The 22,323-nt window shown below is 40.1% G+C and overlaps 2 protein-coding genes across 6 annotated transcripts in view; one reads left to right on the top strand and one right to left on the bottom strand.

Moving 5' to 3' along the window:
* Positions 1 to 22,323, top strand: part of NHSL1 (NHS like 1) — a 134,684-nt gene that overhangs the window by 96,341 nt on the left and 16,020 nt on the right. For 4 of the 5 annotated variants that reach the window (XM_058735431.1, XM_058735435.1, XM_058735434.1 and 1 more), the window contains exons 4-5: positions 15,634 to 15,826; positions 19,931 to 20,062. In XM_058735431.1, the coding sequence (XP_058591414.1) occupies positions 15,634 to 15,826; positions 19,931 to 20,062 (325 nt within the window). The remainder of the gene's footprint in view (positions 1 to 15,633; positions 15,827 to 19,930; positions 20,063 to 22,323) is intronic. The other variant, XM_058735432.1, reaches the window with a different exon arrangement.
* LOC131514942 (large ribosomal subunit protein uL22-like) lies at positions 1,540 to 2,131 on the bottom strand. Its single transcript, XM_058735436.1, has one exon. The coding sequence runs from the start codon at positions 2,108 to 2,110 to the stop codon at positions 1,556 to 1,558; it is 555 nt and encodes a 184-aa protein (XP_058591419.1). The 5' UTR covers positions 2,111 to 2,131; the 3' UTR covers positions 1,540 to 1,555.

Here is a 22,323-nt window from a genome sequence, read left to right as displayed (position 1 = left end):
CTCAAAAATAAATAAACATTAAAAAAAAAAAAAAAAAAAGCATGTTCCCGGGGCGCCTGGGTGGCTCAGTCGGTTGAGCGTCCGGCTTCGGCTCAGGTCATGATCTCGCAGTCTGTGAGTTCGAGCCCCGCGTCAGGCTCTGTGCTGACAGCTCAGAGCCTGGAGCCTGCTTCGGATTCTGTGTCCCCCCACCCCCACCCCACCCCGCCCCTTCCCCACTCGTGCTCTGTCTCTGTCTCAGAAATAAATAAACATTAAAAAAAAAAAAAAAGAAGTATGTTCCCATATTAGCTTAGTCCTCTGGGACTCAAAATACACAATAGTGTATTAGGAAATACTGTAGTAGGAAAAGGAGCTACCTCAAAATTGATCTGGTTTTTAATTTTAAAGTTTTTTTTTTCTCATTGATATGAATAAGGAAAATAGAAATCAAAAGATGAGTTATATGGTGAGGATTGTGTTCTCTTCTTATTTAATTTTTCAACCTTATTGAAATTGTAATTGACAAATAAAATTGTACATTATTTAAATCATCCGTTTTCTTTGTGAAATGGCCATCACAATCGGGTTGATTAACATATCCAGCATCTCACAGGCTTACCTTTCCTCAGTGGGGAAACAGCAGTAAGCAAGTATAATACAACACAGTGGTGATGCACATTATGAAGAAAAATAAACTGGTAGGAAGAGTTTGAGAGTGACGGGCTGCTATTTTAGATTGAGTTTTCAAGAGGGGGCTCTCTGAGGGTGTCATTAGAGCAGATCTCAGAATGAAGTGTGGGAACACCACATGGGAGTATCTTTGGGAAGAGCTTCTGGGAAGAAGAGATAGTAAGTACAAAGGCCTGGGGACCCTAGTGTGGTTAATCCTGTGGGAGAAGTAGCCAGATACCAGAGTGGCTTGCGGTGGGCAAGGGGGAGAGAGGTAATAATGACTTTGGGGAAACAAGCAAGGGCCAGATCACATAGGAAGGACCTGACCGGCCGTGGTGAGAACTTTGGATTTGTTGTTCTTAGGGAAGATGGGGAGGCACTGGGGGAACTGGGGTGGTAAGTAGGGTAGTCTGAATTACTATTTGATGCAACCTGGCTACTATATGGAGGCAAGACTGTGGGGAGTTGAAAGTGGAAGTAGGATGGTCAGTCAGTAGGCTATTGCAGTAATCCTGGCATGATACAGCTGATGTGGGCTGGGACCAGGGTGGCAGCGGAGAAGATTCTAGGCTTATGTTGAAAGTGGATCCTATAGAATTTGCTGAAGTGGGGAGAAAAAGAAGAGTCAGGGATAATTTCGTTTATTGTCTTTCCAGCTTGATCCGTCTAGAATCCCATTTCAAAAATTATTTGACCCTGTGAGAAATTACCCTCTTCATAGCCTCAGTCTTTCCCCATCTTAGATGACAGGACCCACAATTATATTCACTTCTTTGTGCATACTTGGAACTCTGATGGCCCCTCTCTCCTTCTGTCACTTTCCTGAAGACATCCCAATCCCATTTGTTTGTTTGTTTGTTTTTCTGTTTTTACTTTTATTTGTGTGTATTTCATGCAGAGTTTACTCCCGGGCCATAAGTTTTTGTTTCTTCAGTTTCTTCTGGGATATCTTTTTCTTCTGTGCAGCCTCCTCTTCTGGTTTAGGAACAATCTGCTCTTTTTCAGTAAGGATCATCTCAATGTGGCAGGGAGAGCTCATGTATGGGTTAATCCGACCATGAGCCCTGTAAGTTCTACGCCGCATTTCGGGGGCTTTGTTCACCTGGATGTGCTCAATGACCAGAGAATCTACATCTAAACCCTTAAGTTCAGCATTACTCTCTGCATTTTTAAGCATGTGCAGTAAAAATTCGGCACTCTTTTTGGGCCACCGACCCTGTGTCCAGCCCCACTGTTTGGCCTGGGCGCACCTACCAACCCCACCATTGTAGTGTGGGAATGGCACACATTGCTTCTGCAAAGTGACGTCTTTCAGATACTTGGTGGCTTTTCGGATACGCATACCCTTGATGGCCTGGGCAGTTTCCCGTGTGTTCTTAAAGTGAACGCAAAGATTTGAACCTCTTGATTTGCATGATTTTGTCGGGTTTTCCGGGTCAAGTGAATAGCGAACCATTTTCAGAGATCACCTCAGGCCGCTTACGGGAAGAGCCCGATCCCATCTGAATGCAGCTCTTCCTCTGCTCTGCACTTAAAGCCCGACTCCCTAAACAAGGCTAGAGGAAAACACCAGGTTTTACTGGCCGCTTGTGCTATAAATGCCTAACCTCGGACCTAAAGTGCCAGCAGTCCTAACATATGAGCTCATCAGTTCACTCTCCCACTGCCCAAATTATATTTCTCAAATCTCCAAACACCATGTTTTCTGTTTTACTCTCAGATACCATCTGTGATATCTACTGCACTGTGGGGTGAAGGGGGGCGGGGGGAGCAGTCCGAAGGCATATCCTTTCACAACCAAACCTATTGAACGGCTTGCATCTATGCCTACACCTACTCACCCTTTCCTGCCATTGCAATGAGTGCACAGTCCTGGCTTCTTTTCTGCCCTGTTTGCACCCACGTGCTTACATTAGGGCATGGCATGCAGTCAACACTCAGTATTTTTTCAGTGGAACGATTAAGGCCAACTTCTCAAGAACTTCATCCCTGCAATTTGCCCCTTTCTCTTTGGCCTAATCCATTCTCTCTCTTTATTGCATCAGAACTCTTCATTATATGAACAAGCTACCTTGTCTTTCATCTTGAAGAAACCCTCCTTTGACCTTTCACCCCCCTCCAAATTCTGCCTTATTTTCCAGGTCTTCTTTAGAATAGAACTCCTCCAAAGAACTGTCTAGACTGGCGGTCAACACTGCCTTTTCTCACAATCTCCTTTGAACCCCCTCCAAATAAACTTTTATCCCTAGCACGCTACTGAAATCACTCTTGTTAAGTCTGTTCATCACGTCTATCTTGCCCAAATCTAATAGTTTTCAGCCCCCCTCCGATTCAGCCTCTCGGCAGTGTTTGACATAGTTTACTGTCCTTCTTCAAGTACTTTCTATACTTGGCTTCCATGAGACCACACATTCCTGGTTTTCCTCCTCCCTCAGTAGCCAGTGCTTCTTAGTCATGGTTGGATGCTATTCCATATATCTAAGCATTGGTTTGACTCTGCTCCTCTGAAGCAGGCTTAATCCTTGGGTGATCCCACTGAGACCCATGGCCTTAAATTCCAGACACTGAAGTTTCCTAAATTTCTATCACCAGTCCAGACCCATTCATTTAGCTGCTTACTGTCTATCTTATGGGCATCTCAAACCTAATCCAAATCCCAAAATGTTCATTCTCACATCCCTACCTGCTCCTCTCATAGTTTTCCCCACCTCGGTAAACCGTATAATTCCGTTCTACCAGATGCTGAAGCCAAAAATGTTGGGCACATTCTTGCTGCTTTTATTCTCTTTACACCTTCAGTAAATACTGTAGATTTATCAATTATAGAACCCCTACTAAAATCCCATATCCGATGTTATGCGATGATGAAGTCCAGGGCATGTTTCTGAGACTGGGTCACTGGGGCACATTGGAGGTGAGGTCGTGAAAGCCTGATGAGGGATGGATCCGCTCTGTGGTTACTGAGTTCACCAAGAATGTTAACAGGAGTAGTGGTGGAAGGAGGCTGAGGTGCGATGACAGGGGAGCCATGGTAAGTGATGGAGTTAGGTTTTATTGCATAGCTAATAGGAAGTCACTAACATATTTTTTTTTAATGTTTATTTGTTTATTGTGAGGGGGAATGGGAGAGAGAGAGAGAGAAAGGGAGAAAGAAAGGGAAAATACCAACCAGGCTCCATGTTTGAACCCGATGCAGAGCTCAATCCCACGAATCATGAGATCACAACCTGAGCAGAATTTAAGAGTTGAACGCTGAATCAGATGAGCCACCCTGGTGCCCTATGGAAGTCACTAACATTTTTAAGCAGACGACTTTATGATTAGGAACAAAAGTTGTATGTACCATCTTGTGTTAGATGGAAGATGTTGAGATAATGTTGAAACTGATTTTCTAATTTATATAATATATCAAACCTGACTCTAGAACTTCTAGAGAGGGAGTATTTTAACAGACTGATTTCTGATTTGAAAAATAGAGAAATTTTGTCAAAAATTCACACCAGGTTGACAAAATAAATGGTAACTGTGTGAGGTAATAGATGTGTTTACTAGTCTAATTGTGGTAATCATTTAGCAGTATATACATATAACAAATTATCACATTATACACAATAAACTTACACAATGTTTTATGTTGATTATATCTCGATAAAACTGGGTGGAAAAATGAAGCTCATTTAAAAGAAAAAATTGGACCAAATTACAAAAAGCATCAAGTTCAGATGGTTTCATAGAGAGGGTTCCACTAAAGCTTTTAAAGAGTAAGTAGATAGGGAAAGGGGGAAAAAGGAGAGGGAGGCAAACCATAAGAGACTCTTACTTTTAGAAAACAAACTGAGGGTTGCTGGAAGGGAGGTGGGCAGGAGATAGGCTAAATGGGTGATGGGTATTAAGGAGGACACTTGTGACCAGCACTGGGTGTTATATATAAGTGATGAATCACTAAATTCTCCTGAAACCGAGGTTATACTATATGTTAACGAACTAGAATTTAAATAAAAACTTGAAACAAACAAGAGGAAAAGAAAATAGAAAGAGTAAGTAAATCCAATGCTTGAAACTTTCTCAGAGCAAAAAAAAAGAAGGATATGGTGTGATTTTTGTTTTTAAATGAATTAGATTTACCCTGAGATCAAACCTAACAAAGACCACACAAAGTAGAAAATCAACTGGCCAGTCCCACTCATGAATATTATCATTAGAAATCACAGTAGAATGTTAGGAAACATAATTTAACAGCTCGTTACAAGACAGATGTTTAAAAATGAACCTGGATTTATCCCAATAGGAATGCAAGGATTTTCAGTATCAGTTAATCTAATCACATGTTAATATATTAATAGATTTGAAGAGAACGATTGGATCAAAACCATAGATAGTGACAAGGTTTTTGAAACAATTCAACATCCATTCTTGATAAGAAACACTCCATAATATAGAAACAAGTAGATACTCATACCTTAAAATGTATCTGCCTTGTCACTAAAGCCAACATGCTATTCCATGGGCCATTCTTCTTAGAATGAGACGTAAGACAGGACATTCACTTGTCGCTATTATTACATTGTATGGGAAGAACTGGCCAAAACAATTAGAAAAGTTGTAGGGTAAGAGGCTCAGAAATAAGGGAAGACTGAGATTAAATTATCATTCTTTGTACATGATATGTTTGTATACTTGGTGACTCCAGGAAAATAAAAATTTGAAACTGCTATCAACAGTAAACTTCGATGACATAGAAAGGTATGATGTTGATGTATGGAAACCAATACTTTTCATATCTACAAAAGCAAATTACAAGATATAATAGGAAAAATCTATTTAAAGTTGTAATGGCAGACGGCGTGCCTGGATGGCTCAGTCGATTGAGTATCTGACCCTGGATTTCAGCTCAGGTCACGATCCCAGGGTGGTGGGATCCAGCCCCATGTCAGCTCCACACTGAGTGTGGGGCCTGCTTGGGATTCTCTCTGTCTCTCCCTCTGCCTCTCTCTCCTGCTCTTGCGCACTGGCTCTCTCTCTCTCTCTCTCTCTCTCTCTCTCTCTTATGCTCTTAGATGAGACGACTCCATATCAGAAAGCTGTCATTTCTGCCCAAGTTAATTTATAGAATTAACACAACACCAATAAGATGTTGAGTGGTTTAGTTTCGTTTTGGTTTAAGAGTGATTTGGGGGATGGACAGAGAAAGGGAAGGACCAGAGAGGATCTAAGGGTCATAGCGGGGAAAGCTGTAACCTAGAGGAGCAATGAGGAAGGAGAACTACTCGCCTCACCAGGTACTAAAAAGAGTCAGGAATTGCTCAGTGTGGAATCTGAATGTACAGACCAGCAGGACAGAATATTAAACGTAGACTATAAAGACCAGAAGTCTACCTAAATCTTCATGGGATTTAGTACGTGATCAAGTTGACATCTGAAATCAGGTGGGAGTTCAGTAACTATAAAAGGGGCTCCAAGCCAGCAGTTTATGGTCTCTGTGTTAAGGCCAAGACCCTTAAGCGCAATGCATGCTCTTAAAAGTCATTTTAACAGTTGGGGTTATTTTAGATACAGAGTATATAGAGGTCAAATCTGAGGGAAAATGCTGGGGAAAGCCTTTACTTTGTATTTTCTAGGTGAGTGGTAGCAGTTGGGGTATGGTGAGGAGAGCAGTGGACTACACAGAAGTTAACAAACGCTTAGACTACAAATGCTCTGACCTGGAAAGAGGTACACAGAATGAAAAGCATCTAATTTGCATTCAGCAATAGGAAGCATCTATTATGTGCTTAGGATAGAAGCACGCTCCTAAAAGGAGAGCTGCTGATAAGGTAAAAGCTAAAGACATACATTAGAAGAACCTAGGGGACATCTGTTCTGGGTGTTTATTCTAGAGAATTGTTCTAGAATAATTATCCTAATGCAAAACATGTTTACGAAGTAAGACTCCTGTTTATGGTATAAGGAATGGTATTTTGCTAATTATCTCCACATGTGTCTTTCAAAGTGTAGCAAGAAAAATAACTATTTCCAATGATATATGTTATATATAAACTTGCATGAGAGAAATGCTGTCTGCAAAGGGCTTTAGAAATCTCACAGAACACCTTTTTTTTCCAACCGTGAAATCAGAGAATAAGTCAGTGCTTTAATATTATGCTAGTCGCAGCCTTTTGTGTGTGTGTGTGTGTGTGTGTGTGTGTGTGTGCGCGCTTTCGGTTTTCAGTGTGTACCAGGTACTAGCAAACAGGTTTTTCAGGTATTTGCAGGAAGTTCAGTTATGGGTGCCAAAATATTTCCAGTGAGTTGATAGGGCATCTCCCCAACTGCCATTGTTGGAGGTTATGTTTGATGATATGGTCACTGAGTCAGGGAAACATTCATAGAGGCCCCATTGTCTCAGCAGAAAGGATGTCAGTTATGAGTTGCTCAATCTCTTATATAAAATTAACTCCCAAACACGTAAATTAGACTGGGATTATGGCAATAAAAGGTTGGCTTTTATGGTACTGATGTAACCTGAAATTTTCTATTTCCTGTTATTCTTTGAACTAGCATCTCAGGTTCTGTTTTAGTCCTCATTGATGAGAGATACTTCAATTGAAGGAGGACTTTGAAAAGACAAAAGGGATAGTAGACTTGCTCTGTAATTGCACATATCAGAGGCTTATATAACATGATGCTTGAGATCGCCGGTTTGGGGCAGCCTGTCCACCTGTTGAAGCTGAGTGGTTTTGGGTAAATTGCTTCTCTCCATGAGCTTCGGTTTCCTCACTGTAAAGAGTTAGAAGCCCCATGTTCTGGTTTGCCCAGGACAGTCCTGTGTTACAGCTGCTGTCCTGCGTAATTATTAATAGCACCCGCTTTCACTTTCAGAGGAGTTCTGGTTTTGATCATAAGTTACACAGCCACCTTACCTTCCTTGGGGAGGGATGTGGTGAGGTTGAAAGGAATTAATGTTTGTGAAAGTCTTCACTTGGTGCCTGGCACATAGAATATGCTCAAATAATGGCTAGTTCAGTATTACTAAACTGCTTGAGTTTTCAAACCAGACTACAAAGAAAAGGACTCCGCGGACAATGAAATTTGGCCACTCTCCCACTCCCCCTAAGTCTTTTATTATAGACTTTCCACAAAGAATTTCCTGCCTGAAGCAACAAATTTGAGAGGTTTCAGCAACTACTGACAAACTTCCCATTGTTGTGTCTTTGTTGGTTATCTCTAAATAGAACTACTAGAGGCCATACTAGCACTAACTTTACTTTAAAACACTTGCCAGACTTTTTCAAGTTATATCTCATTTCCCACAGGAACTCCAATGGAAGAAGTATTTTAATAATCATTACTATCATTTTTCTTAAGTTTATTTCTTTATTTTGACAGAGAACAGAGCACATGAGCAGGGGATGGGCAGAGAGAGAGAGGGAGGGAGAGAGAGAGAGAATCCCCAAACAGGCTTTGCGTGCAGGCAGCACAGAGCCCCATGTGGGGCTCGAACTCACAGACTGTGAGATCGTGACCTGAGCTGAAGTCAAGAGCCGACGCTTAACTGACTGAGCCACCCAGGCGCGCCTCGTTGCTATCATTTTGATGATCTGGAAACCAAGACTCAGAATTATGAAATTGCTTTCCCAAGATCACATGGCTAGAACGCATCAGGGAGGACGCGAATGTAGGGCCTCCGCTTTATACTCCATTTCTCTTCCTTGCACCATGTTGGTGAAACAAAAGGGGGAGAATACTTCACTCCCCAAATGCCTTCTTATTATGCCTGTTGTTGGCATTTTTCATTCCACTGTCGACTTGTCTGCTATTCGTTCATTCACTCATACCATTGTTTCAAAAACCACTTAAGTAGCACTTCGTCTCAGTATACAGACATACTGGCTGGCCTAGGATGGTTTATGGTCTAGAAACCATGCCCTAGATGACTCTAGTGCAGTCATTTGTATTGGGTCTCTGTGAGTAATTCCAGGGCACAGTGGAAACTCAGAGGAGTCTATGCTAGCTCCGTGTGTTCAGTGCTTCCCAGTTTGGGACACCTTGGTTACTTTGTACCTTGCAGGCAGGAATGAGAAGCCTGGGGACTGTCACTTTTCCAGACCTTTATGCATTCAAACCAGTAAATTGTTCCAGTGTCTCTTGTTGCAAACACCCCATTAAACTGGAATAAGGCTCCATTCATATCTGCCTTCCCCTTTAAATGGGGACACAGCATTCCTGTCTTGTTGCTATCCGTATACCTCTGTATCTCCCAACATGTGGAAAAGTTCAGGAGCCAGAGACTAGGCTCCGTGCTATATGTGAATCTATTTAATACTTACTGCAACCATGCAAAGTAGCTTGGATTGTACCCATAACACAGATGAGGAAACTGCATTTTGGAGAGATTATATCGCTTGCGTAAGATCACATAGTTTTAAAATACTGAAACTGAAATCTCGGTTTTAAAACAGTGTTTTTGAGATGTGATTTACATAAAATATGCATATTTAAATTATACAATTTAGTAAGTTTTGATATATGTGTACACACATGAGCCCATCACCACAATCATGGTAGTGAACACCTTCGGCACCCTTAAAAGTGAAGCAGTCTTTTACATTAGTAAAAGAGTGAATAAATAAATACGTATTGGAATGGAATGTATACCCAGTAAAACGAATGAATTGTAGGCTCACACAGAAACATGGATGTGTCTTAGAAACATAAGTAAATAACACAACACCGAGAATGAACCACTTTTATAAAAGTCAGTAAACATGTAAGTTACACATATTGGTACATATATAACAAAAAGTAAGGGGATGATTAACACACAATTCAGGACAGTGGTTATCTTGGGGAAAGCGGGGAGGAGCACTGAGGTAGATGCAGTTATTGGTAATAGTTTGTATAAGTCACGGGTTGGGTGGTAAGTTCTGAAATATTCATTATGTTATATATTTTGTATATATCATTTATTAAAATGAAAAGGTTATAAGTAAGAAGTACTATATCAGTTTAAACATTTAAGGTCTTAAGTATTTTCCATTCTTTTAAGGAAAAGATCCTTAATATGCAATAGTTTCAGTCCACAATATTTTAATCCAACATGTAATAATGACAAAGGGGCCGGCTTTTTGGTAAAAGGACTAATATGCTGATGGGGAGAGAAAGAACAATCGAAGCTATTTAATCTTGTGGATATGGACACCACCACCTGGCCACGATGGAGCCGCTAGATGGGCCAAGAACTGTGCTTCCGTATGGATCCATTTCCACTGCCCCTGCTTTTTTTGTTGTTGTTGAGCCTGGGGTTGGCGGGGAGGGGATAGGAGAGAACAGAAATAAGTCAGGATCTTTTGTGTCTAAGTATAGTGAAAGTGGAAGAAGCACATATAGGCAACAAAGGCTGCGGAAGTTACGACACCTTATGAAGCCATCTATGATCTGGAAAACCAAGAGTCAACCCAAGACAGATTTCCTTCTGGGAAACAAAAGAAAACAAAACAAAACAAAACAAAGCAAAAAAAACCCAACATCAAAGACAGAATAAGTGTCCTGCAAAAAGGAGTGGAATGTATGTTAGTATTCTTTTAACTAATGCTCTACATAAGGGCGCCTGGGTGGCTCAATCGGTTAAGCATCTGACTTTGGCTCAGGTCATGATCTCACAGTTCATGAGTTCAAGCCCTGTGTCGGGCTCTGTGCTGACAGCTCAGAGTCTGGAGCCTGCTGTGGATTCTGTGTCTCCCTCTCTGTCTGCCCCTGCCCTGCTTATGCTTTGTCTACCTCTCAAAAATAAATAAACATTAAACAATTTAAAAAAATAATAATAATACTCTATATAGTTTCATCTGTTCTACATTCATTTTCAAGTAATAATTGCTAAATGAATGCTAAATTTAGCTCTGATTGTGATTACATTTTTTAATTGCTAGGAGCATAGCAGATTAAAAAGGATAAAGCCTGGGCTAATCTGTGATTCACAGTTAAGCTCACTTTTTGATAACTTGGCCACCTGCCAAAGAGACCATGTTTCAGGCTCCACTGTCCATCTGGTGGGAGCTTGTCTGGCTTCCAGACAGGACCTGGGAGTCTCTGAAATGCAGGTCTGCAGCATCCCAAATCTACACAACAACTGCTGGTGTGGCCAGTGATTTCCCTTTCTAAATTAAGTAATCTGGCACGAGTTATTGTGGTTTCTCCTTTCATTTGTGACTCTTCATTCCTTCTGGGATCAGGGTATGGGGTATCAGGGAACATTACTGATCAACAGACAGGTTTAAAAATTGCATTTAAGGTCCAAAAGCAAGGCAACTTTAAACTCCATGTTTGAAAACAGTAATTCACTCTATATTGAGGCAGTCCATTAATATGAAGCATGGTGACGCTATTTGAGTTGCTCTGTTCTCAACAGAGGGAGTTGAGCTGCTCAAAACCTACAGCTCGTAAATGACAAGAGCGAGGATGCTGGTACTTCGTGTTTTACTCCAGGGTTTAGTGCTTCTTCCACTGCGCCACACTGCGGTGGCTTTTCTAGATTTTTAAAAGGTTTGTTCTTGAAGAAGAGATACAAATGGAGATTTTATCTTTAGATCGGGCAACCTAGTAACTTACTGCAAATATTGCCAAGTTGTTATTTTAACACTGTTTAACAGCAGAGACTCTGGGGTCAAGTCCGGGTTCTAATCCCAGTTGTCCACTTGTGAACGTCCCAAAAGTAAAATTACTTTGTTCTATTTCCTTATTTGTAAAATGAAGCTAATGCTATAAATATTAAATGAGGTGCCAATTTCTATAAAGTCTATAACCCAGAGCAAGGCATGTAGCAGCCAGTAAATAAATGGTGACCCTTTTTTAGCTAAAATCCTGAAACAGTTCTCTATGAAATTCTGATTTAAAGCTTCCTGGAACTTACATTCTCCTGGGAGAGAAAACAAGGTAAATATCTAAAAGATATGTATACTATTGATATGTACTAAAGAGAAAAAGCAGTGAAGGGAGATATAAAATATTAGGGAGGAGTTGAAATTTGAGGTATGCTCAACAGGTAAGACCTCAACAAGAAGGAGACTCTTGAATAAACACATGAAGAAAAAGATGGTGTGGATGTCTAAGGGAAGAGCATGTCAGGCAACGGGAGCAGCAAGTGCAAAGGCCCTGAGGCAGAAGTGTGCATGATATGTACAAGAGACCACACGGAAAGGATGGAGTGGCTAGAGTGAAATAAGGGACTGAATAGTAGGAGATGAGGTCAGAGGGAGTGGTGAGCCGTTTGCAGATCATGTAGGGTCTTGTCGGTCATGGTAAGGATGTTGGGGGGTTTGAACAGAGGAGCAACACGATCTGACTTAAATTTTAAAAGGATGCCTCACGCCTCTGTGTTGAGACGTAGACTTGGAGTGGGAGGGTGGGCACAATAGGCAGAAATGTGGAGAACAGGTAAGAGGCTAACATAATCCAGAGGATTACAGTGTCCATCTTAATGGAGTAATCATGTTGTGTTCGGGTATTGAGACGCAGGAGGTGGTTTCCTGCGCCCCTGCTGGATTTATAAATCCTAGGAAGGATAGGAGTGCGATCGTTCTGGAAGTCACACCGTCCTGGTTTTTATCTTTCCTTAGTTGTAGCACTGTGTAATAGTCACATTTGCATAGAACTTTATTCTCTGCCATGCTTGGGAAATTGTCTCACAAATGAAGAGAGCACTTTATAATAGATTACCTTTGGAAGTTGTCATACCGGAGCTATCCCTGGCGATCATCCCACGGCAACCAGGCTAAACTCAAGTGCTTTCTCTTTGTGATAGTTATCGATTCTGACGCCGTCAGTCAGCTAAAAGAAAAGTAGGTTACTAGGGCTGTTGGGCACCACTGAGACACACACAGACTGTGGAACGGTGCTTCACCATCTCCCTTGGCAGGTGTCACATGGAAAAGGGAACCCTCCCTGCAGGATGTCACCGTGCTCTTTATTCTTCATCAAGCTGTAGCTTTACTTTTCAGTTAAACTGGTTTCGTTAGGATTTGCTTCCTGTAGGCTTGAAAGTGTGTGCTGTATTTCAAGATTACCTGAAAATTATTTCTGTGTGTGTATCAGAAAATTGGAGTAACCTTCTAATTGGCAACGTTGAGATTCAGTCATCGACATGAGACCTTTATGCGAACTGTCATGAAATTCTCATATACAGTTAGTTTTCATTTACTTGTGTGTGTGCCTGGGGGGCAGGGGGAATCTGCATCTTAAGGGTAGAGAATATGTATTGTAAGTCATATGTGACCACCGTGGTACAAGTGCAAAAAGGCTGGAAATTATTTATCTCACTGTGGCTTAGCTGCCACTGCTGACTCAAACATTCCCTTGTTTATCTTTCAAGGGTAGGTAGGAGCTGGAACCATTGATAGGTGTTGTAACCATTTAAGCAGAATTGGATCAAATGTGAAATGGATATGGTGTGATCTAATATCATAATCCGATGTAATTTAATATCATTTTCAGATGTCGGTAACATATGCTCATTATAAATCGAGTATATTTATTTGTCAGTTTAATTACAAACGTCTTTTCACAATTTTCCTTAGGTGGAGAAGAAACTACCATATCATTTTACATTTTTACGTATCAAGAATATAAAGTCAAAAATAGAGATGTTTCATTATGATTTATTTTATATTATCTATTTCCACAACACCTTTATTATTGGTAGTCTTTTTGCAATAAAAGAAAAAATCATGAACTTGTCAATTCATGATTTTGCTTTCTTTCTTTTTATTACTAAGATTTTTTTTTTTTTTTTTCAAACTCACAACCCACGATCAAGAGTCCTTTGTTCTTCCACTGAGCCAGCCGGGTGCCCCCATGATTTTGCTTTCCTAAAGTCACTTTTATAGGACCATCGCCTTTATTTCCATGATGTTTAAGAGCCATAGATATTTTCAGAGATTTTATCTCATTAGGTCTTTTTTTTAATAATTTTTTTTTTAACATTTATTCATTTTTTAGAGAGAGAGAGAGACAGAGTGTGAGCAGGGGAGGAGCAGGGAGAGGGGATGACACAGAATCTGAAGCAGGATCCAGGCTCTGAGCTGTCAGCACAGAGCCCAACATGGGGCTCGAACTCATGGACCACGAGATCGTGACCTGAGTTGAAGTTGGAGGCCTAACCAACTGAGTCACCCAGGCAGCCCTTATCTCATTAGGTCTTGAGAATGGCTCTTTGTGGGACTCAGGAGGGAAACATATAGCCCCACTTTACAGCAAAGGAAGGGTTCAAGAAGAGCCTAAAAGTCACGAGACTGTCAGGTATAAAGTGAATAGACTCAGGTCTTTGGATTCTTAGTTTAGGCCCTATCCCCCAACACCAAACTATTTTAATTGGCTCTTCTGTAGTCCTTGTGAAATTTGTGCAGGGCTGGTAGTTGTAGAATAAAAACAGATATTTTACAGCAAGATGAATTCAATAGTAATAAACAGTGATTACAGTGTTCTTCTAAGTGGTTGAAATTTCTAACAGATGTATTTCTTCTGTAAATTTCTTACCTGTATGCTTTTAGAAACTTGCATTAAATCCAGCAAGGTATCAATGCCTGCTTCTTAAAGATAGATAAATCCTCACAAACATAATAATATTGAACGAAAAAAGAAAGTCACAAAAGAGAACGTCAGGATTCCCTTTAGGTCACACAGCTATGGTGGGGTGTTAGAAGTCAGAGAGTAGTTACCCTTGCTTAGGGGTGTGTGGTTTGGGGAGGGGAGTGTTGAGCTGACTTGGGTGCTGGTTACACAGGTATTCCCTTGGGAAGGTTCATTGCCTTTTTATTCTGAAGTAAAACTCTTTTAAATGCCCTATTTTCAGAGGTGGTAGTTAGTTTAAATGCTTTCAACTCGAAGACCAGTTCTTAGACATTTATTGTGTATTATAAACTGCCGTTTCTCAACAAAAGCCAATCACCCTTTTTTGTCCTCGTTGTTGTTTGTGAGCACATTGTGTTTGAGTTCTTGGAACTTCCTTGTCAAAGAGCCAACTGTCGTGCGGCCATGGTACCGTCCATGGTAAAATGCTTCCCCAAACAGCGTTCTTGCTTCCGCTTTTTAAGATGTTATGGGAAGAAAGGTATTGCAGAAGGGCTCCCCAGTTAGGATGTTAATCTGTATTGAAACAGACACTGCCAGAAATGTTTTCATGGAATTCTGATAAGGCTCAGAGCAGAGTTTCAGTCAGCTTCTTAGAATTTAACAATTTCACACCAATTGTTTTCATATAAATGGTTTCAGAAGAGCACACAATAGCTCTATCGTTCCAGAAATGTTCCTTGAGGTCAGCGCCTGAAGGAAATGAGGTTGAGGCTAGAAATGACTTTGAGCAAACAAAATTTTAATAAAAATGGAAACCGATGGCCACAGCCATGATGCTTCTCCGGGCTTCTAGCATTCAACTAAATCCATAAGCTTTCTGACCACAGTAAATATAGGAGAAACAGGAAGAACTGAAAAGATATCGAGGGTCAGCAAAACCGTTTGCAGACCTCATGGTTTAGAGACTAAGGCGACGGCGTGAATCATATACATAATGGGTCATGCTCAAGATGATGAGCAGTTTTCTTGCAAACTATCGCTTCTTTCTTAAATGTGGCCAGTTTTGGTTTTTTTTTTTTTTTTTTTTTTGGCTCGCTTTTAAAGAGTTGAAAAAATATTTTATTGATTTACTTATTTATTTAACATTTATTCATTTTTGAGAGACAGAGACAGACTGAGTGGAGGAGGGGCAGAGAGAGGGAGACACAGAATCTGAAGCAGGCTCTAGGCTCTGAGCTGTCAGCACAGAGCCCGACGCGGGGCTCGAACTCACAGACCGTGAGATCATGACCTGAGCTAAAGTCGGCCACTCAACCGACTGAGCCACCCGGGCGCCCGCGCCCTAGTTGAAAAAAGGCTTTAAACAAGGAATGTATTTTTAAATGTTTTTGCCAGCTATTTACACACTACAGCATCTACTTACTGTTTTCCCTGCAGTGTTCTATTTCTTCATCAGAAGAGGAAAGACTTATTTCCATCAGGAGACCTAACACGCCAACCTCAAGCGACTTCTCTGACCTTCATACTCAAACGAACTGGACCAAGTCCCTTCCTTTGCCAACGCCAGAAGAGAAGATGCGACAGCAAGCCCAAACAATCCAGGCTGACGTGGTTCCCATTAATATAACTGGTAGGCTTTGCTGTACAGATAGGTTTCTAAACATACTTGGGAAAATGACTTTATATGCTCTTAGCATCTCACTTATACACCAGAGGTAAATAGCTATAGTCTGGCTTCCTGCTCTGTGTTTAAGGAAAGGAATACTAAAATTTATATGTGTGCATGCATATGAAATCTCTCTTGCTTGTAAGATTAGAGGGCTGTCACCAAAGGTTGATGTCATGGAATTCATAGAAAATGTGTGTGTCTTTTTTCATTGAATTGCTTCTTTAAAATATTTTGTTTATTTGGGAACATCTTCTAAGTGTGGCCCTGGGTAAGGAAACAATGACGTTTCCCTTCTAAAGGGCTATTTTATGTAGTATTTATGGAAGTGAAGAAGTAACAGTTTTGTGATATTTTTGAGTGATGGATTTTCTTCCCCTTCTGTCTTCTCAAATTGCTTAAAATAAGAATATCAAGTGAACTAACAGTAAGAATTATGAAAATACTGTTTTAAAGTTAAGAGGATGGTCAAGTCATATTTTGATCCCCATGATTTGAATTCTATAATCTTCAAATTCAAGTTCTTTTGGAACATTATGCTCAGATTTTAATCATCTGTAATATTTAAGGGGACAGATAACAAGGTGCATGAAGCTCAAAGACAGTATTTCATGAACTTAGAGGAACTGTTAAAAGACACCAGAATTTTCCTGCTTTATCAGTTCCGTACCTCATAAAAAAGGTCTGTGGTTTGGGAAGCATACCAAGTGTAAAATAGATGTGTTCAGAGTTAACATTGGACAGTGTATTCAAGAGAAACTGGTTGCTAATAATCGTCATTGATAACCAGTCCTTACAAAAGCATGGCCTCTAGGGCCAGAACCTAAAAAATATCAGGTGATCAATAAGGCTGAGTTTTCATAAAAAATTAGGATGGAAACCCATAGCACCCTTGCTGTATTTCTGAAGCTAATGCTGTGGTCTGCTGTTAGAAAGGTTTTTGTATTTTGATAGTTAATGCAGACTTTTTTTTAAAAAAAACCTCACAGATGTTTAAAAATTACACTTAAAATAAACATTACATCTATTTTGAATTCCTGAGAAATTTAGTAAATAAGTGCATGAATTATTTTAAATTCCAGGTACATTCTCCCACATTGATTGTATTTAAGCCTTAAAGGAATAGCGTAGTATTTGATTCCATTTTCTTTGCAAATAACGTTGATCTTCCCAAATGTGATTCTCATGCACCTAGATCATATTTTTTTAAGGTTATTTTTAGAAGTAGCTGTGTTTCAGAATAAAGTGTGTTTATTGCTTAATGGAATATGTGGACACAAATTTTCTATAAGAAAACGCATTACATTATTTGATTGATTAAATGCAGCAGAAACATAAATTACATTATATATGATTAGATGCCTCCAAAGTAATATTGTAAGATAAGAAGATTGTGCTATGAAATATGGCAGTCCTTAATGGAATTAGGATAAATGCATTATCTTGAGATCAGGAAATTTAAAACAGAGTAACTACAGCCTCGGAAATAATCATTTGCAATGAAATGCATTGTAACAACAGAAGACATTGCCATTTCTTTGAGCTGTAATTCCCTCCTGTTGATGACTAAGTAGATATGAATTACACAGAGTTTAAAAGGAGGCCTTCAAATGCCACATAGGAAAGGCAAATGACAAAGAAGTGAGCAAAATGAGTTATGTCAAAACGCAGTTTATTTTTAATTGAGTGATTAACATTTTCAGAACTATAATAATCAAATCTAGTATCTAGTTGCATGTGTCTTGGTCCATCTTCTGGATCCATGTGTTCACATACGTATACATGCATTACATAAAGATGTTAATTTTTCTACTATTCTGATACAAAGAAGCATTAAATGTAAAATTTTCACTTTTAGCAGTCGAGTTGACCTAGGTTATACCACTTCCTCCTCTTTAAATGATGTGTTTCTGCAGCCCTAGAAGGCTTTTGAGACTAAAATATAGCTTCCTGTAGGGAATTGTCATGTGTTCATTTATTTGGATGAACATTGACCCTCCGGTTTGATTTTCAGTCAGGATCAGCAGGGGAAAGAAACGTCGATAAATATATTATTTTACGTCCAGAGTGAAGCCGGCCAGGCATAGCAGCAGAACATTAGCACAATGAGCTGCCAGCATGAAAATCAATTTAATCCCCTCAGTCATAGTCCTGTAGGGAATCATCATGTTCTAAGAGTTGAGGAAGGAAAAAAAAAAAAAAAGTTTCAAATGAAATGCATACATGTGTAGGTTTCCTATTCGCCATGTGGATTAAAAAGCCTTCCACCTGGAAGATAGAGTGGTCCCATGCTTAACAGTTTTGGCACGCTGGCTTTGTACTAATGTCTGCCGTTAGCTAAGTTTATTTCTAAGTAGTAACCATGACTAAGGCTGTTTTTCAATGAAAGGGAGTGAACCAGTGCCTCTCAACAAATATTTATTGAGTAACTACTTTGTGTCAGGCATTGAACTGAGTGACACAGGGGGTGCTAAAGTACAAGAATCATGGTACCTACCCTCAAGAAATGTTTAGTCCACCATCAGGGACAGACATTTGAGGCCATGATGCAAGATGGAGAGTTTGGTGCCTTTAATGGCATATGTCTTAGATGTCCATTCTCATGGTTTGTTTCTTAATTTCCTTGGGATTTGAGTGGTTTATCTCTTGTTTTGGTTTTTAAGGAAGCAAAAGTAGAGACTAAATGCAGCTATCTGTTGATGTTTTGCCTGTTTTTAATACCTTCATACAAGGAAATTGTTTTCCTCTGCGGCAGGGAACTATGGACCATTGAAGTCGTGGCTTGCCCCCTTACAAGCATCATATGTGCTATTGTACTTAGTGATGCGTTTATTACAGTGATGATACCTCCTGGTGTTTCACCATCTTCTTTCAATCATTTCTGGTTTTCTCCATTAGGAACAAAGTTGCAAGCATTTATTTGTGTTTGTTGCTTCGTACATGAAATGTGTTTTGATCATTCAGATCTTTTATCCTCTGTTTTGCTTTAAAGAAGTTTCTAATCACAGTTTATTCCTATTTAAATAGAGGGTGCCTTGTTTACAGCATACTCACTTTGTGTGTCAATATTGCTAAAAAGAGTGAATGTTTATATACTTCTTTTTGTACAACATAAGCATGATGGGAGTATATCATTTGTGTGTATATGTATTTTTTAAATCTCTTTTTGAGGAGAATAACCATTTAACAGAGACAGTACTACAAAACTTTCTTTATTTAAACTGGGAAATAATTTAAAGCAGACCAATCAGTAACTGATACTTTATTATTTTATGGTTTCCATTGGTGTGCTAATCACACAAGTTCGTACTTTAGAGGACAGAAAACAGTCCTGTGGATATGGCATTCTAGGTTTGATTGCAAAACTACCTGAAATGTCTGAATTAAGATCAATTGTAAAAAGTGATCAAGAAACAGAAAGAAAGCAGTTCAGCTTTAACAACAGCAGTGCTACTGGGTCTCATTGTGGTAAAAGTACTTTATCATTATAAGGCTTTTTATTGGTCATTACAAGTTGTATCTACACCATAACAATTACCGCAGCCTGCCCAAATGGTCAACCTCCTTGACAGAAAGAGAAAGCTCTGCATCCAAGAATTCTTGATTATTTGTATCCTCACACAGGACAAGACATCATATTGCTCTCTAGAGAGAACAAGTGAATACAATACGCTCATTGCCTTCACCACACCCTACGCTGATGCGAAGGGTGATTTTGGTGACGATAGGGCCTATGTAAAGCACTTCCAAAATGACCCATTTTTGTAAATAACAGAGAATCACTCTTCAAGTCATGTTAACAAATTTGCACTTGTTACCCCAGCTCATGTGCAAATGAGATCAAGGTGCTTCCTTTGGAAGTAGACCGGAAATGAAAAAATAGCCTTATGACGATAATGTGCTTTCCTTCTTTTTTTGGCCTTCGGCATTCATTCATCATCATATGACTGGCTAACATCATTATTAATAACCTTCTTATCATTTTACAACAAGCTTCTCGAAGAGAGTGCATGGTGTCGGCTTGCTTGAGAATAACATTGCTTTGCTTGTTCTACTACTCTATATTAGGGGAGAATTTCGATCGCCAGGCCAGCCTTCGGCGGTCTCTAATTTACACAGACACTCTGATAAGACGACCGAAGAAAGTCAAAAGGAGAAAGACTATTACAGGAGTCCCTGACAACATACAGAAGGAGCTAGGTATGGCTCATCAGAACTGTATTCTGTTGCCCCTCGTTACTGCTCAGCATTGCTACGCTAACCTCATTGTGGTGCTTACGAGATCAATACATTCTGATAGCCGTTTGGTGCCCCCAGAGGGCCAGCTTCTCTCCTGAGTGCAGCACTGGGTACAAGTCTTAACATCCCCTGCAGATGATTTGTTGAGTTTTGGTGAGACGGTTACAGGAAGAGCTTATGTAAAGACTGTCAACTGGGGTGATAGACATTTACAGTAATGTCAGCATCTCCATGTGCCTTGCACATTGGGTATTTCCACAATGAAATTTACCTTTCGTTTAGGTTTTAAGTTTTCATAAAACCAAAAACTCATTCTGGGACTCCAGATAATGACGATGGACTTCATTAGTTAATAGTGACAACGGAGATGGCCATTTTGTCATCAAAGAGACAGCAAGTGTGAGATAATTAGTAAATTTCAGTACAACAGAAAATACTCATTTATGTTGGATAGTGCCTTAATGGAATGTCCAAGGAAACAGTTTCATAGGTTTTTAATTCAATATTTTTCAACCAGTGATAAAAACAGAAAAAAAAGAACCCCCCCCTCTTTTTTTGGGGGGGGGGCTAGCGGAGAAGGTTATTTATTTCATAATTCACCTATCCATATTATTTCTGCTTATATTTATAGATGCTTTGGGTAACCCTCTCACTCTCCTCTTTCTATATTCCCTTCCTCCTTTGGTTTTCAATGGGCTCATCGGGAATGTCTACACAGACAGCAGCGCACGCTGGGCTGGGGCAGGGACTCTGGCGCCAGATGTGTGGATTTGAATCCCAGCTCTGCCGCTGACGCCCAGGGTGGCCTCAAGCTGGTTACTTCACCTGCCCGAGTCTCCTTCCTCATGCAAATAATGTGGTTGTTGATGTTGACAGAACATACCTCATAGGGTTGTCTGAGGGTGTCATGAATTCGTACAGGTGAAGCACTTGGTGCCGGTAGGTTCACTATAGGTTAACATAAAAGCTGCTTTTGTAATTACCGTGGGGAACTTAATACTACCTATTTTGAAATTTGCCTCTTTCTCTTCAGCCAACCTGTGGACTTATTTCCTCCTAGTTGCTTTCACCTGATGTTTTTACTTTTATTTGCTTTTGTAGGTTACAGTCTAGATACTCGGGATAATTCTTTTGGAACTTGCCCCGCGGTCTTTGAGTCAAAATGGGTTTATCCTAGCTCTAGTGATCTGTTATACTTTGAGGTAGCATTGCCCGCTTCAGCTTCCGAGTGCTACAGACATTGTTCCTATGTGTTTTTTCCCAAAACACGTGCTGAAATGCCCTGATTTAGCGACAGAAGTCTCACTCTTCTTTACCTGGCGTTCTCTCTTTTACTGCCACCCGGTTCTCCGAGATGTATGCTCTGCCTTCCAGACTGAAGCCACAGTGGGACAAGAATAGCAATGCTTTGCTTCTGCTCTAGGTAGTTCCGGTGACCCAGGTGACGTACAAGTGCCCGTCTTATTTCATAACACAGGGTCTTATTGCAAACAAAGGCGAGATTGCATCCACAGGGTTTAAGAAATCTGTCTTCCGTCCGTGCCCCTGCATCTGCTTCCAGATCTGGGCCGGTCCTCCTGGATCTCATTCTTTCAGACTCTTTCTCTTTTTTTCTTCCTTTAGGTGACAGCTAACTTATGTGAGAGACTAGTACATACTCTTATGTTCAGTAGATACTTAATGGGCTAATTTCTTACAGCACTGCAGCAAAGTTTATATTTTAACTGGTCTTTTAGGGGACGTTCCTTAACCTAAAGGAGTGACTTTAAAGACATGCCCTTTGTAAGATAACAAGGTTGATATTTCAGGGTAGTCTACATTTTAAATGGCTGTGCAACCAAAATAGGTAGGTTTTGGATGGCTTTGTGCAAAGAGTATAAGAATAATTTGACTCAGAAAAACATATACATACACACAAGTATTCAGTGTGAATTATCTCTGTGTCTCCCCTGTTTACTCCCCCCTCCCTCTCTCTCTCTCTCTCTCTATGTATATATGTAACATGATTTCTAGAACCTCAGAGATAATGAAATTTATCACTTTTATTACTAAACCAACCAGTATGGAGCCAATAACTCAGTTGCCTCTTTGATCTTAGTGGAATGATCTGATCAGCTAGGTAAATCAGGTCTTCTGTAATTGTATTTTTAAAATCCGTAATCGAGTCCCTGGGGCCCATGCTCCCATCTCTTTTGTATGTGACGTAGAAACACCAGCAATGG

The sequence above is a fragment of the Neofelis nebulosa genome, chromosome 6, assembly GCF_028018385.1.
Source record: "Neofelis nebulosa isolate mNeoNeb1 chromosome 6, mNeoNeb1.pri, whole genome shotgun sequence".
In the NCBI taxonomy this organism is placed as follows: domain Eukaryota; kingdom Metazoa; phylum Chordata; class Mammalia; order Carnivora; family Felidae; genus Neofelis; species Neofelis nebulosa.
The sequence above is the reverse complement of the archived record's forward strand: the minus strand, read 5'-3'. Positions and strand labels throughout refer to the sequence as shown.

Excerpts from the sequence above, each read along its gene's own strand:
- LOC131514942 (XM_058735436.1), bottom strand. The coding sequence starts at position 2,110 with ATGGTTCGCTATTCACTTGACCCGGAAAACCCGACAAAATCATGCAAA.